Raw genomic sequence first — 19254 nt, 5'->3', positions numbered from 1 at the left:
CGTTAGCACTGTATGCGTAATTATTAGTACGGGAATTATATATGTAGGACTAAATCTAAAAATGTTGTGGCTAATTCAGAGCCAACACTGCCAAGCTTGAAAAATTATGCCTATTAAAATTAAAAAGATATAGTTTTTTTCCTGTATCTCTAGTTTCTACTCTTCTCTTTTCATATTCGGCATTAAATAACGTCACATCGAACGAAACTAAACTATTTTTGGCACAAAGAAACAAAACCATTTATTTATAAGTCGATGTGCCTAACACAAAATGATCCTTTTCAAATGAATAGGTATTTAACAAAGCGCATTTTTTTTTCACTTTTTGCAAGTAAAATTCACATCAAAAATGCCTACAGCAGCATATAGCAAATATGAAATAGTATCATTGTCGCAAACTCGAGTTGTTTGCAAAACCCGTTTCGCACGTGGAGCTGTCGCGGAGCTACGTAAACAGTGATACAGTAATTATTCTAAGGCCAGCTATGTATGAGCATTTTAAACGTTGAATTAAAAAAAATAAGAAGAAGAAACGCTGGTTGACTGACAGGCTGATAGGACGCTTGAGACTTCCAAGTTCCAGCGGATTGGCCAGCCATGATTCCGCGGAAGCCTTTTATTTTTACCAAATTTCTCATTAACGTCAGAAAGTTCGCAAAAAAATGATAACGGTATTAATAAATATTTATCTTCATACATAACCTTTATTTCGGGTGATTTTTACTCTTTTCTGTCAATTTCGATTAAGAAAGTGTGAAGTCCCATGTTTCCTAATGGGGTAAGGGACAGATGCATTATACATCTGTTTCACTGATCGATTTTTTTAGGGACAAGTAGGTGATCAGCCTTCTGTGTCCTACCAGACCGAGATATTTTTTTATTTCTTCGTCTCCACCGGGAATCGAACCCAGGACCCCTCGGTGCTACGCTCACGCGTCAACCACTGTACCAAGGAGGCGATCAATGTACAATTTCGATCAAGAGCGCTGTTTTATATTATGCTGATGAATTTTCATTAACCGCTGTACAAATTACAATACATATATATTTTTTTAGATAGACAGTAGGTAAGACCAACAATATTTTAAATTTTAAAGTTGTTTACCATAAACAAAAGAAATAAGGCTCATAGTTCAAAAGTTAACCTAACACGCTCACAAAAAAGCTATGAATTTAACCTCCTTCGTTTTTAGAAACGTTAACGTAATTAAAAAAAACGCATTGTTAGAATCAGCCTAATTCAAATTTGGCGCGATTATATTTAATGCGGTAATTATCATTCGACAATTAAACACCTTGTAAATCTAAATCAACTTTTATGATTATTTTTTTATCTTAATTTTGATTTTTATTTTCGTATCATAAGTGGGGCAAAGACAAAGTCACTTCCTGTAACCACAGTATAAATAAGTATTTGGTAGGTACTAGAAAATTTATTATAAAGATTAATAAATTATTAACAATAATATAAATTAAAAAAAAATGTTTTGTGGGTTTAATTATTTATAATATCAGTTAAGTTTAACAGATTCAAGTATGAAAAATAACATGAGCTGCCCAAAAGTAGTTATTTCAGACATTGGACAAACAAATAGACGGACAAATATAGAAAAAAACTATTTGTGTTCATCGAGATATATGTACTACTAGAGAGGTTATTCCAAACAAAAACATTGCGCGCGGCCGATGTGGTGGGGTACGTGTGGAACGAGCGAGGCGTGGCTTCAAGTTCAAAGATTAAGCAATGCGTGCAGATGCGACACATTGTGCAATCTGTTTACTCGGTACTATCTGGTGGTACTGATACTAGGGAATTAATAAAAAGAGGATTTTATATTAAACTATGTATTTTAATTTCCTTTAAATAATATCAATTTAGTAAGCTTTTGTCGTTTTGTGTAGTAATCAATAGTTTTATCAGTTTTTGCTTCATGATGTAATCGAATTTTGGAGTATTGGTTTATAATAGCCCTAATTAAATGGATACGATGATTCAATGTTGATGGCGTTTACGTATAAGAAACTCACATTTTGAAAAATCTCACGTGAGATTCGAGGCTGGGGGAGGGGGTTGAATAAAATCTCACGACATCTCACCAGGGCGGGAGGGAGGGGCAGAAAATTTAAAAAAACACCTCACGTAATTTATGGACGCCCCCTTACTCGATCACAATTTTTGTAACTAATGTGAAAGACGAAACAATAAATACGCAAAGCGGCTTCACTACATAGTATAAAACAAAGTCGCTTTCCCTGTCCCTATGTCCCTATGTCCCTATGTCCCTTTGTACGCTTAAATCTTTGAAACTACGCAACGGATTTTGATGCGGTTTTTTTTAATAGATAGAGTGATTCAAGAGGAAGGTTTATATGTATAATAAGATCCATTAAGTAGTGGAGAAGTACTTTTATTTTTGAGGTTTCTAATGTGATGTCGTAAAAAATTACATTTATTCCGCTTACATTGCAAACGCAGGCTGAACCCTACGAGTTTTATCAAAATAATGTACTAAGTATTATACACATTGAAAAGGTCTACAGAAAAGTCCGCGATGGTATATGTCTATCTCTTATGGATAACCCACAATAACTTTTTTTTGTCATTTACTTTTTACGACAAATAATGGCTAATTTTCGAAGCGATTTTAACCAATACAGCATTAATCCTTAACCAATTAAATACCATGGATACATTGTTCATTTAATATAGATCTATATGGCCCTTTACACCGTATGATTTAAGTGAATATTTTCGAAGATATTACAGATTTAAAAATTGCAGGACGTAGCGTTTGCGGCCGCCCGGCTATGTATTTTATACCCGTGCGATACCGGAGGCCGGAGCGGGCCGCTATATTTTTATACCTATACGACGTTCACAATTTTTCTGTAGTGTATTTAGTATCAGCATTGCACCCGTGCGAAGCCGGGGCGGGTCGCTAGTATTAATATAAAATTGGTATAAATGCCGATAGACGGAAGTCTATCAGCACTCAGGAATTCCCTGAGCGTGTTATAACGCCCAGGCCACAGTATTACAATTTTTCCTACAGTAGGGCGACGAATGTATTTTCGCATAGCAACGGAGGGGAACTCGTGGGGGGTAAAGTGACGCGGGCCACGTACCACAAACATGTTTAGTTTGTGGTACCGAGCGCGAAAGAAAGTCATCGTGTTTTTAGTAAAGTTACTATCTAAACTAACGTAATTTATTACTTAGGTACATATTCTATAATGGTGCGCTCAAACTGTTAATCTACATTTAATTTAGATTATTATTTTAATTACTACGAAATGTAGAATTTAAATCACATTCATTCATGTTTTCCTCAGATATTCGATGTCTATGATTTTCGATGATTTTAAGATTTTCTTATCAGAGTATTCAATTTTAATGTAGTTAAATTTTATAAGAGACAATTAAGAACATTCAAAAATAAAGTGTCATGTATTTTTTTTAAACGACGAATGACGAAAAACGACCGAATCGCGGACGAAGTCGCGGGCAACAGCTAGTTTACTATAAACGGAACTACATTTAAAAATATACTTTATTTATTGAGTTATAAGGTTGCTTCCATTCTGTTTATTAACATTCTCAAAAACATCAATCGCCGCAGAGGCGGCTTGCGACAAAGGCGGCTTGTGTCAAAGGCCTCGGCGATATCATTTAAGAACATAACATTATGTACTTTAGGCAAACTTGTAATAAGATCTATTTTACTTTCTTATTAGTCCATTTGACAAGGATATTGGGTAAGATACCTATTGGAATAATTTTATTATTATGTATGTACTTATTAAATCCGCGAATAAAAAAAATTTTTAGTCGCGAATATAGAAATTGGGTTGCATTTTTTTAATCCGCGAATAGTGAAAACGCGAATAAAGGAAGCGCGATTAAGGAACTTTTACTGTATTAGTTTCTGTGAATGTTGTGTTTATTTGTAATTGTTGTGCATAATAATTTATAAATCCTATTGGAACAACTGTTGATGAACCTTTTTTTAATAAATAAAAATAGGTAAATAAATAAATATTACTTAATATAACCTACCGTTTTACTTTGCGTAGTCGGGTAAAAGTATAAATATTTAGGTACTACACCACGGTAATCTTTCCTAGTATACATATATTGTATATTCATAGTTAAAAAATCCACTTACATTTTTTTAACAGACTCATCGATAGTGTCACGTCTGTGCTGTTAGTCTATGAAAAATGGCGCGAAACGCAGAACGCGTGGTGATTTTTCGCAAAATGTTAACAATATTAGTAAAATGCATGACTTACTCATAATAAGGAAACTTACTGGTGAAAAGTCACTCCTCGGGCTTTGTTTGTATTATGGGAACTGTTAAAACAATATCTTAGCACACACGAAGGCATTTTGAACAGAGCAATAACACGTGTTGACGCGGCAAGCGGGGGGCACAGTCCGGCACAGACTAAAGAGACTTGTGATTCTTGCCTCTAGCTCGTGTTAAAGAGAGTGTAGTAGCGATCGCCTCTCCAGTACGTAGTACATACTATCTCGATGTTTGTGTTAAATATAACTTTTCAAAGTATTTATATAATCTAACAAAAGGCTATTTTGTCCTTCAATTCATTTGTCTTATATAAAAAGGCTTTTATTAGGTAACTTTTTTTATTTCTGTTTTTAGAAGTGGATTTTTGTTAATAAATGTTCTAAGATCATATCACCAAAGGCCTTGAGTTTGAGTTCGTAGTTAAGTAGAGTATTTTATGTAAATGTGACAAGGTGTATGCAGTCTACAGTAAAAAACTGCAAACTGTTAAAAAAAGTAATTATGTAACTAGTAAATAGGGACGATATTGTTGCAAGTGTATCGTAATAACTATTTACTTATATTTAGTAACTAGCTGTGTCCCGCGGTTTCACCCACATTGCTCCGCTCCTGTTGGTCTTAGCGTGATGATATATAGCTTATAGCCTTCCTCGATAAATGGGCTATCTAACGCCGAAAGAATTTTTCAAATCGGACCAGTAGTTGTTGAGATTAGCGCGTTCAAACAAACAAACAAACTCTTCAACTTTATAATATTAGTACAGATAGGTATGTGGAACTTTGTCGTATCAGTGTACTTAGTATTTTTTTTTAATAAAAGGTATATTGTATATATTTATAATTTAAAAACTAATAAACTTATGAAACATCGCTGTCTGCCCTTTTGTGAAAATGTAAAGACTTAAACCCGGTTTTTACTATTTATCGCATCACAGATCGCTTGGTTACGAAAAACTTGCCGTTTAAAAAATACGCGCACGTGTAGATTTTAATGGGTTTTCTGTAAGATTGTCATTTCTCAATTATTTGCATGTTATAATAAAAAAAATCATTTCATAATTTGAATATTTTTAACCACCGCCGGAAATTTTTTCATCATTCTTACATTTTCTTTACTCACCGAAACATTTCTATACGAATGAGAAACTTTTCCTACTTCATTTTACGTATACCTTCATTAAAATTCATGGAATTTATTAGAGACGTCAGAAAACATTATCAAGTACATAGTACATACCTAGTTGTTAGTTCGCTAATTTCTGTTTCCAATTAAGGACTGTACCAATGATATCGACAAGCATTTTGTTTCGATAATACACCTCACCTTCAAAGTTACGAAAACATTGTCTTCTGAGAAACATATACCTATTGTGTAAACTTGTATAAGTTTTGGTTTACGCCTTAGTTTGTTGAAATACTGAATAATGAATATGTATATATAGTATCGATAAGCTTATAGCTAGATAACTTATCAATAATTTAAAAGAACCCTAAACAACAGGACATACTTTATTGGTTATTATATTCTTTTAATTAGTCTATTAACGTATTAACCAACCTTCCCAAAAACGACGAAGATTTTGTGTTTTTTTTCGAACTAATTCCATCAATTTTCGCGCGATAAAAACAAGCCCAAGCAAGCAAAGCCGCGGGCGTTTTTAATAAACATTTAATGACCTACTAATGCAGGTTGCTAAAAAAACATTGCATACGCTCTAAATTTCGTCATTTCTCACAAAAAGTCACCACGCATCGCTCATTTTGAGCGGCAAATTATAAAGTTCAATGACACATACAGGTTTATCGGGCGACGCCTTTCCTTACTTGATTTGACATTAAAACCACGACCTTACCTGAGAAATACGATTTTTACCCAGTTGCAATTATTTTCAACCAACTTTCCCGAAAGCGATGGAGTATTTTGTTACTTCGTTTCACAGCTGTAGACCTACAATAATTCTTACGCGATATTTGAGGTAGGTATTTGATAAAATTTATTGTCTTTATCGAAGATCATTTAAATATTCTCTCAATAAATGTATCATTTGCTAGCATCCGTATTTGCTATTGGTTCCGTATTGTATAATTTCTGTAATCTTACGATGAATACATTACCGATGAAACAATTGATTTGATTAAAAAGCGTTTGATTAATAACATTATTAAACCCATATTTTCCTGTATAACTTGTAACATTTCTCTGTATCGTATTTGCTCGCGACTATTAATTTTATTTGGTAATGCTTTAAGATACATTTTTAAACTACGTTGAATATGTTGAGTAAGAAAAATTTTTGAATTAAGTTTTATTTATTTAAATAAACACGAAACCAATCAATTCGTCTTATCAATATTACGCAAGACGTCCTCAAAATAAACAATAATAGAAGAGAAAATCTTAGTAAAACACGTATTTAATTATACAATTTAATATTTATCTGCCGTTGCCCATTGCATGTGACACAAGAACGTGACAAGTTACAATCACTATTGTGATTGCGAAGTACAATTTATACTAGTAGTGTGACCTGGCTTTGCTTGGAGTCTAATTTACTGTTCCTAAATCTATAAAATTAACACACAAAATTTAAATAGGGTTGTAGGCTGTAGCTCTAGGGAATTATGATGATTATCTTCTTGATGCGTTTTTTATTATAATGATCTTTTTGCAATATTGGTTCGTTGTAGAAAAGCAATTGTTTTCCAAAACAAGTAAGTACCTTTTATATTTTTTTACGTGAAAAAGTAATCACTCCCACGCTTTATCTATTTTAATATTAGAAAGAGTTCAAATTTATCATAATATCCATCAGCAGTTCAGATGAAACAACCATACAGTCATTTTCGTATATAAGTAGTTATAATTTTATTAAGAAATTCGGCAAGACCTCAATATGTATAATTTAAGAGGCGCTACTTTTAACAGGGCTACTAATCGATTCTTGAAGGTGCGTCCGTCAATATACTTGATTCTGAATTTCTTTAATATACATATAACTCGTTTCACCTTTGGATATCGAAACGGCTTTTGCGCACGTGTTTTCGCGGTTTTTTCCATAAATTTGTTTACAATTTTTTTATTTAGGTGAACTTTAAAATTTGTCAAACCGTTATGTTTTTATGGTAATGTTATGTTAATAAATATTGTTTTTTATCCACTGTTCCGGGTCATGTTTTCAAGTTTATGGCAATTCTTTTACTCTTTTTTCTTTAAATACCTACCTTAACATGTTATTGCTATAACCAACTGTTATTTTGAAATATTTAATTCATATTTTGATTCAAATTTGTAATTATTTGTAAATCACAGATATTGATCACACTGCGATTTATAGATTCTATATTTTATTTTAATGTAATTTTATTTTTAACCTAACTTCCTTTATAGCATTCACTACGTCACAATACTCCAATGTAATATATAATATAAAATGCCGTAACACGGAAGTCTATGAGAGTTATGTTAGAAAAATTAATACAGTAGGTATGTCGAGTAAATGCTCCTATTGTTCTGTCTTTGCTGTTTTTAGTGCTTTATGTTTTGTTCTATAACTTACTGCTTATTATAATTATGATTTATATTTACTACTTAGCAATAAGTCGAAAACAAAAGAGACGATTACTAATTAACCTTGTCATTTCTTAGAGGAACTTTCGATATATAATGTTTAGTTTTTTTTTTAAATAAACTCATGCACACTAAATATGCTTACAAGCATATATGTAGGTAGGTATAGTGTGTACAGCTTGAGCCTGCAACAAACTTGAAATAAATCTGTATATTATCCTCAAAGTTGTATCCAAAAATTTTAAAAAGTTGGCGGGGACAATAAATTTCGAATTTTTCCTTATACCTATATCACCCGTGTGTTTTATGCACTATGTATACATATAAAATTTACACAGGGCCACTACTGTTGCAATTAAATCTCAAGATGCAATTAATTTTTAATCCAAGCAAGTATTTTCACCTTGACAGTCAAGTATATGTAAAAGGATAAACACATTGTCGGCCTATTTGAGTCACAATCGCAAGGAAAGGACGTGAGGGAAATCTTGATGATCTATATGTCCTACTCTTACGTGTATAGATCTCCTTAGATAGGAAGAGATAAATTAACATCCGGTGATTCATCACTTAATGATGAATATAAACACCAATTTTAGTTTTTTCCTTGCTAAGTAATTGTTTTGATCTGTAACCTAAACTAAACACGAACGGCGCGTAAAAGTGAATAACATGCCTTAAATATTAGATTTAAATAAGTATATACTTAAATAAAAGATTACACATTGTACTATTCGTAAGATATGATATCTCGGACATTCCTAACAAATCATAAATCAGCATATTTAAAAGAAACAACAGACAGAGCCACATCAAGAAGCTAGTCATGAGTAAAGTAGAGTGACAACAATAACCATAAAAACAGGTTCCACACTCAAAGCTTGCCACAATTTAACGACCAATCGCAATTTATGAGCAAAACAATAAATACTCAATCAATTAAAATAGAGTAGTAAATTATTCTGTGAAGATATTAATAAATTAATAGCTAATAAAAATATTATTCGTAAATTCGTCGATCGTAATTTAAATGTATTAGTAATTCGTATTTATTATAGTATGTCATAATCTGATGAATGATGATATTCCGGTTTTGTAATTGCTTATTTTTATTATAAGAGCTTCGGAAGCCTATATTTTTTTTAGTTTCAACCATTTAGAGGTGAGAACAATGTCGTGATTTCTGTAGAAAATAAAAAGCCATCTTTATTTAACAATTAATATTAACCTGTTGTTTAGGACAAACACTCCTCGGACTGAATTTCGTCAACAATGACAAATTATGGAAATGAATGACATAAAAAACAGAAATGCTAAGCAGTTTCAAAATTTGATAACACTTGTTAGAATTGCAAACCTCCATCGTTTCTAAGAACAAGCTTATCGCATATAGTTACATATTTAAAAATCCTATAACTATAACGTGCATTCTGTATATTGGTGTTGACCATTATACGTCAATATATCAAATCTTATGATGTATCAAAACACAATACTACTTTTTTGTTCTATGCCGAGAGTCGTAAAGTCCAGCAAGATAATGTCCAACATTGAGGCAACGACGCCACTAGAAGATAGCATTAGCGTCAACATGATAGGTAATGACATTATCAACCGTTTTAGAGAGTGTCGATAGCTATTTCGTTATTAATCTTTTAATCTTGACACATTTACTTGTTCATGAAATCTTAAATCAAAGGACGTATATTTGACTTCTAAGAAGCATCCTTCACTGATGCTAGCAACAGAATGAAGAGATATGATAAGCTTTTAATGTCAAATCAAATAGGATGTGATAATGACTCGCAGATCTTTTGTAGGATTATGGAAACAATTTATTACATTGGAAAGGGAAAATATGATATTGGAATTTTCATATCCGGGATGAGAAATGTTATGCCTGTTCCATGAATGCCTTCTTTTTAAATAGGTAGTAAAAAAACACAATTCAAAACATTTGCAATATGAAAGATCAAAACAACCTCCACACAACATAATAACTATTATGAAATTGTAAAACTCGTGTTGAAATAAAAAAACACTTAAATTTTATTTTAATGTATAGATTACACCAAGAACTAGCATGCAGTTGCGTTTTGGAGTTATTATACAATCAGTGTTGTGCATTGTGCAATCATTTGCTTTCATTATATAATAATAACATGCATAGTTCCGAATAGTTATTTCATATGGGTCAGGCAGCAAATATGGTAAGAGCTACCCAAGCTATTACAAGACTAGGCTAAAAATTATATGACTGAAGTGAATATAAGGTCGGTCTAGGTCTGAAAATATTAATTGAGTTTTGGAGTATAAACTTTTCGGTGCTTGAAAACCTTATCCGAATTATTAAAAAGCAATTATAAATCCAATGATGCAACTGATAACTACAGCTAGTCAAGGATCAGCTCTTTGAACTAAGAAATAACAATTTCTTCCTTAATCCTTTTTCAGAACTCGACGACAAAAGATCAACCATAGAATTAAAATGAAACCTGAATGAAAATTTAGATTGTGTTTCAAAGCTTTAAGTCTTTTAAATCAACAGGCAGGCGACTACAATTACATGTAGGTACTAATGTTTTGTAATCAAGGCTACCTTCGATTTTATGAACATGATTTTAGCCCAGGAGAAAACGTGAAAGCCTAAGGATGGGCGATTTTCACTTAAGCGCTAAATAATGCTATTGATTTCGTTTCTTGCAAAACAAACAAGTTGGTCAGTGTTATAAGTTATAACGTATTGGCATTTTTGCAACGTACTTTTAAGAGCAGGTTACCCCTGGGCCCTGACCCTCTTAGAAATTCTTTCGTCAATAATAATAAGAAAATTACAGCTGTATGTAATCAGAAAGAAATAATGTAATAAAATGAAAGTGATTGGGTTGACGTGGCAGGAGGTGAAGACATAACGCGATGGCGGCACACTGTGGACGCCCTCTGCCCCACACAGGGGCCACAGGACATTAAGTCAAGTAATTCATGTAATCAGAAATCTTCTACCAAATAGTTTATGATCATGTTCTTCGAGTTTCTTCCTATTATAAGAAAAATTTCATTTTAATCGAGTTTTGATAGGATTAGGGGTCGTGAAAACTGTTCTCTAGTAGTAGGTACCTTTTAAGAAACATTCATTTCAAACTTAAATACATCAGCTACCATTTAAGTATAAATATATTCCGGTGAAAACTCGTTAAAACCGTTTGCTGACAAATAAAAGCATGCCGATAAGTTTGCTTAGAAATCGGGTCAAGAAAACTGAACAAATAGGAAAATCGCAGAGATAACTTGTTGTTTAGAAGCGGTTAACAATACTGTTAATATTCCCTTTGAGAATGTCAAGGCCTTGTGGAATTATATAGGATGCATTAACGATACAATGTTAAAAAAATGCATAGAACATAATATGTAGGTTATATAGATTCACTCGTTTTTCGCTTCGTTTTTTATTAGCGTGTAAGCCGTTTTTTTAACGAATACTTCTTTCGGTGACTATTTTTTTGTAAAAAGTATTTGTGACAATTGTGATTTACAACAGGCAGAGGACTGTTAAGCAGTATACCTAATAAACCTTTGTCCACAAAATCACGAAAATCCCATGCACCCTTGCTGCGTGAAGATAAGATAAACTAAATTAAAAACCAACTAAAGTTAAGAATTGAGATTTATAGGAATTATTAAAATATTAGAATGTACATGTGTTTTTAAATATAATTAATACGCATATATTATTTAGATAGTTCGACAAATAGAAAATTTATATTCTTCCGTTCGATTTAACAAAATTCTTCATCGTTGATTACATTTTTAATTTCCTTCACGTTGACTCATTCCCACGTATATCGTTTTACGTAAAAAATGTTTAATTTCCACACAGATAATTTTTGAACATGAGCATTGTGAATCATATTGTATTGACAGAGAGGAGTGTTCTGTTATTGAAAAGGCATGTGTATTGTACACAACACGCCTGGTTTTTATTTGTAATGCTCACTGAAGCTATTGTAAACATTATTTACTGCACTGTGTTGATGCAACTTAGCTGACCTACAGATTATTGACAATGAAATTAAATCGCATATCATGATCATATCTCACTGCGATCAAACAATTTCTTTAAAAAAAAAAACCAGCACTTTTTTTTCTATGAATCCCACGTACATGATTATTTTAATTCGATACATATAACTAATCCAAGACAATAGGATCGGTAATGTCAGTCCAAATGCTAAAAATTTGTATGTAAGTTCCATTCTATGAAGAATAAACAATACCTTTTTTGCGCGTAAACATTTCTAGTTTCTACACATTCATTGATTGAATATATTTTCTGGATAAGATAACAAAGTAAATAATGTGAAAACCACCTTGACATAAAATACCATATATTGAAAAATATACCGCGGTACAATTTCGTAAACATAATAATCAATTGTTAAAAGATACGATAAATTGAGTTTCGTAAGACGATTGGGAGAAGTACGTGCGAGTAAATCAAGTTTGATAAATAACTTAATGTTGACAAACAAAGTAGGTATTTTAGGGTTTCTAATCGTCTTGTTTCGAAATACCTTTCACTAACTTTCCACCGTCGGCTTCACCCGCGTTTTCAAAGAAAATCCCGCATAGTTCCCGTTCCCGTGGGATTTCCGGGATAAAACCTATGTGATAATCCAAGTTACCCTCTATATGTGTGCAACATTTCATTGCAATCTGTTCAGTAGTATTTGTGTTAAAGAGTAACAAACACACACATACACATCCTCACAACTTTCGCATTTATAATATTAGTAGGATAGGATCTGTGGTATTTAGACCATGCAGGTAATTTATTGCTTCAATTTTATTGTATGCAACAGGCAAGAAACTTGCATCATGTAAATGGCGCTTTAGTATCAGGCATATAGATATTCAATACTGGTAGGAATTAAGGTTCCGCCCAGACAAAACTTTATTCGTTGATTTTAGCATTTTTTTAAGAGTACATTAAAAAGAAAATGACTATGTCTTGGGCGGGCAATGTTTCAAAGAAAAACATATTTATTCCGCATAAAGCCAAGTAAACTAAATTATCTCTTCAATATATGTATTATGTTTTAAGACCTATTTACTGTAATTCATGATGACTTTATTAAGATCGTTTTAGTAGCACAAAAATTGTCCTTGAAACTTCGAATCACTTCGAATATTGAAAACAAAATAATAGTTCGCATTATGTAATTCTAGAACATGTTTTATTCATACTCATGGAATAAATGATTTACTAAGCAAATACACTTTATGAGGAATTGTTGTAAAATTAATATTTGCTTTGTTGAAGAATGGTGTAAGTATCTGGACAGGGTTGCCAAATAAAATAATTAGGTAGCTAGGTAATTTATTATGTTATAAGCTACGGACTGAAATTATTTTTGATAGGGATGATATATTATATTTTAAAATGCCTCATAAATATCAATTGAGTCGAAATATTTCGTTTTTAAAAGGGAAGAATTTGCGTCGGAATTATGAATCCTAAGTAAGTACCTATATTTAATATTCATGTTTGTTTACATGTTTCGTTATTTTTTTTTCACTTTATAATTAAGAAGAAAACACAATAAAGGGTTGTTGTAGAGAGTTATTAAAATTTATAATTAATTGGAAAAAAGGTAATAAGTTTACATTTAAAGGTTTACTTGCAAATTGACAGCCCTACGCATTAATTAATCTTTTGCACAAATGTAATGTAATGTAGTTAAATATTGAATAAAACTGATAAATATATTTTACAAAATATGACCTCATTCCATTTGCACTTCCTTGTGTAAAAATATATTATTTAAGAGAAATTTAACTTGCATAAGCATTCATTGTAAATGCATTTTGAGCAAAAAAAAACATTATTTACAACACGTTAGGTATAAAATATATTTAATGTTTCGAGCTTATTGTTATCCTATTAATATTATAAAATATGTGAAAGTTTGTATGGATGTATGGATGTTTGTTACACTTTCACGTAAAAACTACTGAACCGATTACAATGAAATTTAGCACACATATAGAGGGTAACTTGGATTAACACATAGGATAGGTTTTATCCCGGAAACCCCACGGGAACGGGAACTATGCGGGTTTCTATTTGAAAATGCGGGCGAAGCCGCGGGCGGAAAGCTAGTTATTCAATAACTTAACTGAATACCTACCGCGAAAATGGTTTTCATAATGTTTTTTTTTTCTTATACAGCCTATAAAGTTCCCCAACTTTATTTTTATTTTTACCCGTGAGCCGAAACCAATTACTATTTTTGGAATTGTTGAATACCAACATCAGTACATAAAAGTATGTAAATAAAGTAATACATATTATTAAAGACGGCTTCAACAATAAGAAGTGATCTCCTCCAAGCAAGGAGACAAAAGTCTAAACATAATAACAATTAACAACCATCCTAAAATTCTTTGTTTTTTTTCGTTTGTATGTTATCATAATGCTATGTAACTATGTAATTATGTATGTATAATGTCTTATAGTCACGTTTTACTATAAATTGCAAGAGTATTTGATAGATAACAATCGAAGTTCGAACTCCTTTACGTTTATTAGTTTTAATTTTTATGTGATGTACCTAGTTTTGTTTTTCTTAATTTACAAAAACTGTCGAATTGAGTTAAAAATATATAAACCTGTAAAATATATAATAATATTATGTTCTATATGATGTGAATAAATTAATAAATAAAAATAAATTAGAAAATGTTCATTTACATATTATGATATTATATTTATTGAAATTAAACATATTAATTCGCTAAATTATTTAATGATATGATTTATCATTAAATTTTAATTATATATTTTTATATATTAAGTTTTAAAGCATAATGAAATAGTAAAACTAAGGAATTTTTAAAGATATTTTGCAAGATAATGTAGTAATTAATAATATTAATGTAGCGTGCTAGAACATACAAGTTGAGTTTAGTCGTCATTCGTGGTTGTATTCAAAGTAATTAGTAAGATAAATTGCTTAAATTAATACTGGTATCTATAATACACATATGTATACACCTATTATATTATTTTTACAACCAATTTCATAAAATAAAGTGGAATGTTCAAAATCGAATGTATTTTTTTTTTGGGTTTGACACCTCAGAACTCTCGACTGCGGGACAGGGCAGGACTTGGGCAGGATATTCTATTTTTTATTTGACAGGTGGATTATTTGAGTTTTTTTTTATATGCGATGATTTTTTAACGCGAATTTTAGAAGTAATTATTTTTATTTATTTGTGTATCTAGAGAAAAGAAACTCTATTTTGAAAACCAGTTACAAACCATTTTACTTTCCACAGATAAGTTTTACCACTAGAAACTGTTTGTTTAGAAATACAAAGAAGCATGGAAAATTCACTTTTCCTGAAGTAGCATGTTTGACTGACCCATTGAAATTATTTATATATAGTATATTATTATCGGTAGGTAATTATTATTTCTTGAACTGGAGCTAAATTACTATTACTTTTAATTATAATTACTTTAAGTACCTATATCTGAACAACCCTTAAGGCTTTTACATGCGCTAATAACCTTGACCATACTTGACGGATCTCAAACCTCTCCCGCTGCACCTTCTTTTTTCCTCAAATTTTGTATTTAAAAAGATACCAATCAGTGAAACAAAATATCCTCGTCAGGGACTGTTGTGTAACTGATAATTTATTAAACATAAAATTTTCAGAGCTCTAAGTCAGCAGGTTACGAAGTTTATAGAGTATTTGCGGAAAAATCGATGACCACGGCACATTTTTTTTCTAGAAATCTATTAACTTTGGAAAAAAGTCCTCGCGAGCAATTAAAGATCAAAGACCATCCTATTTTATATATTTTTTTCGGTATTGTGCTTTATGTTGTACCAGACTTTATAGCGGTTGAACATAGTCGAAATTGCCGGGTATCGCCTTAACATTCGTTAGACTATACTGTACTATACTAGGTAGTATACTGTAATAATCATAATTTTAATAGGACTTTTTTTTCTATTTTAATCGGAAATTATTATTCATCTATATACAATTGTTTTATGTATGTACAATGTACATAATATATGCATAGGTAAATAGTAAATACTGTGAAGATTTCTAAAAATAACAAACATTCATTGCTTGCTGTTACTCATTGCCATAACAAAGAAAGTATTGCTTTAATGGCTTACTTTGAATAATGATAAACCCATTACAATTCCTAATGCTATTTGAATCATTGTTTTGTAATCTCTGATTACTTTATTTGAAAACTTTTGCATTAGGTACAGAAACACTTATTTTTAAACTCCTTGTAAGAACCTAATTGATCCCTCGTGTCTTTTTAACCAATTTCAAAAAATGGGGAGTTTGTCAATTCGACCGGTGTGTTTTTTCCGAAATAGGTGTTTATAATTTTCATTGGTTTAATAAAATATAACAGAAAACTAATATATAATTACGCCTATTTTTCAATTAATAACAATATTGCAGATTATAATTTTTATCGATCGAATAAATAACTACCTACCTGTTGAAAATAACAGAAAAGATTATCAAACCGTACTTTCAAGAAATTCCATTACTTTTTTTAGTCCTTATCAATTTTATATTTGGTTTTTTTTCGAGTGTTAATAAAGTGTAATACCTTTTTTTTTTTTTTTTTAAGTGGGGAAATCTTGCATAGATACCCACGGCCTCCGGGGAAGGGGCCGTGGGTTATGTCGGATTCCTACCGACCAAAACCCCACTGTGTTCCGTCAAGCCGCATCAACGACGGGGCCACGGGTAGGTATGGTAGAATTCTTCCGTGACCCCGTCAGCGGCTGCCCGTCGCCGGGCCAAAACAAATTGTGAGCCAACCAGCTCTAACCTCATGGGGCGGCGTGAGCGGAACACGTCTCACGCCACCACATCTCTCCGGACGATGGACTAAATCCCCGCTCCATCGCCCGGAAAGTGTAATACCTACCTATTTTGCAAAAAAATATCATATTATCGATCTACCAAACTAACTTTAAAAGAAGCCCCTGCAATGCGAACCTAAAATTTTATTAAGTTTAAAAATAATGAAAAGCTGTAAAATAACAAGCTGAAAAGTAAAATAGGTAGGAAATCTTTATGTGATAGGTACTATCACAAGGAAAAGCCCCTCCTTGAAATAATTACTCCTATAATGTACAAGTTATTATATATGTATTTAATAATTTAGCATATTATGTACCTATAGGTTACCCAATACCCATGCTATTTTTTTTCTGGGTCAACGCGAACAAAGCAGGGAAAAGCGGCTAGTCGTTTTCAGAAAATCATAACATTATTTCAAGAGCTAACGCACCTTATAAGTTATAACGCACCATATCAACGTAACTAATCCTGTTAATAATTTGTTCAAGCGTATTACAAATATTAAAATAGTTTTGATAACTTAATTCCATTATAACATTATTTTCGAGATTTTATCAGTATCAAAAAGTAGGTAGGTATACATACCTATGTAAATAACTGTTTATGTTGAAAAAGAGCTTAAAATGTTAAAAATCGTCCAAAATTGTAATTCAGAAAATCCTTGAATATTTAAGTATTTTTTATCATATTAAAATTGTTAAGTCTTTCAGCACAATAATAAAACGAAAAAAAAAACTACCGCATTTGTAGGTACCTTATTATGTAGGAACATTGTACTATCCATACTAATATTATAAATGCGAAAGTAACTCTGTCTGTCTGTCTGTCTGTTACTCAATCACGCCTTAACTACTGAACCAATTTGCATGAAATTTGGTATAGAGATATTTTGATACCCGAGAAAGGACATAGGATAGGTTTTATCTCGGAAATCCTACGGGAACGGGTTTTTCTTTGAAAACGCGGGCGAAGCCGCGGGCGGAAAGCTAGTAGTCTATATATATAACTTGTATACGTAGTATATTATTATTCGTCTGTGATATTATAACCCTCAAATAGGGGAAAACAAAAGAATTAAAAAATAAGGAACCGGTAGGATGCATCTGCTGTATAAGGCTGTACCGGTTGTGTATTTTGGCACCATCAAAATTAAAAAGTGTAAAAAATTGGTAATCAATAGGTACCTACCTATTTTGCAAACAAATATTCAAGTGTTTTCGTGTGATGTTTTAATTTTCAATTTATTTATTTTTTCTGCCAGTCAATAACAATAAGTTTATGCATTAGGCACGTTCTTTTAAAACTTTAATTAAGAACCTGGGTATCAAAAGACAAAAATTCATAATTAAGGACAAGTATTTTTACTTGGTTTATTGTGTTTTGTCTCAAACAATAACCAACTAAAATGTCAGACTAAAAAATCACTATTAATTTTTAACATAAAATCACTGACCGTGCTATCACGAACATTTGAAATGAAAATAATAATTAAAATTGCTCAATTATGTACACTAAACGACAGTCAATTACAAATTATGCACAAATTAACATTATAGTGACATAACCAGTGACACAATTTATAGATGAATAATATTTTATTGTTCTACAATTTTACACGCTCATATCTCATTCAGAATAAAAAATAAATAAATAAGAAAACTTACGTGGCGAATCCGAAATGTCATCCATGATCGCCAATTTGCTGGGCTGTTTGTCATCTTCCGATTTCAAACCCATTATCACAGTCCGTTTGGAAAATAAAGAAAAAAAAAACAAACAAATTTAAAAAAGGAACGTGTCACACGCACTTATTTCTGGCCGATATTTTTTATGGGTGTTTGTAACATTTAAATTATCGTAAATGAATTCGCGTCAGAGCGTCATGTTGGAAGATTGGCGGGGCGTGCTCAGTGCGTAGAAGGCTATACTCGACTGCCGTAGTAAGGCGGCCTAGCTTTATTTAAAAGGTATGTGGTTTTAGTACTTCAATATGAGCGCTAGGTAGCGAGATGAGAGAAATTGTAAGATATGGAAGTATATCTATTGCCTAATGGTTCGTAGTCACCAGGGTCGGCGATGTATCACGTTTATCGGACATTATCGAGCGAAAAATGATAGAAAATGAATGGGACATTTCGAAATTTAACGTGAAGCAAACTTGTACTCGAATTTCAATCATGATACTGTAACATAGTATCGGTTACATGCACTAACAATTAGGAAATATTTCAATTAATGATCTAAAAACATTAGCTTATGAGTTATGGGTAATGAAAGTAGGTAGTATATGTACCGGCTGGATCTTCCTTTTTTGAAGTCGTTTAAAAGGTATCCAATTTTCGGATAAATAAAATTGAAAATAACTTAAGATGATCAAATAAGGAAAAGTGGCTTAAGTAAACGTTATTTTTTTCTTTCTTTTTTACTGTGCAAGCATAAGTGCATAACAGGTTAAATTCT

General features: G+C 31.7%; 1 protein-coding gene across 1 annotated transcript in view; it reads right to left on the bottom strand.

Annotated features, from left to right (window-relative positions):
• Window positions 1–18742, bottom strand: part of Picot (putative inorganic phosphate cotransporter protein picot) — a 57237-nt gene extending 38495 nt beyond the window's left edge. Inside the window, exon 1 of the mRNA XM_089702154.1 lies at window positions 18459–18742. Within this exon, the coding sequence (XP_089558280.1) occupies window positions 18459–18531 (73 nt within the window). The 5' untranslated portion in view covers window positions 18532–18742. The remainder of the gene's footprint in view (window positions 1–18458) is intronic.
• Window positions 18743–19254: the final 512 nt, after the last annotated feature.

Source organism: Colias philodice, chromosome 13 (assembly GCF_061535455.1).
Source record: "Colias philodice isolate Cphi_HAF_F1 chromosome 13, ilColPhil1 Martin Lab GWU primary, whole genome shotgun sequence".
Lineage (NCBI taxonomy): Eukaryota > Metazoa > Arthropoda > Insecta > Lepidoptera > Pieridae > Colias > Colias philodice.
Note: the sequence above shows the minus strand (reverse complement) of the source record. Positions and strands in the feature narration are given on the sequence as shown.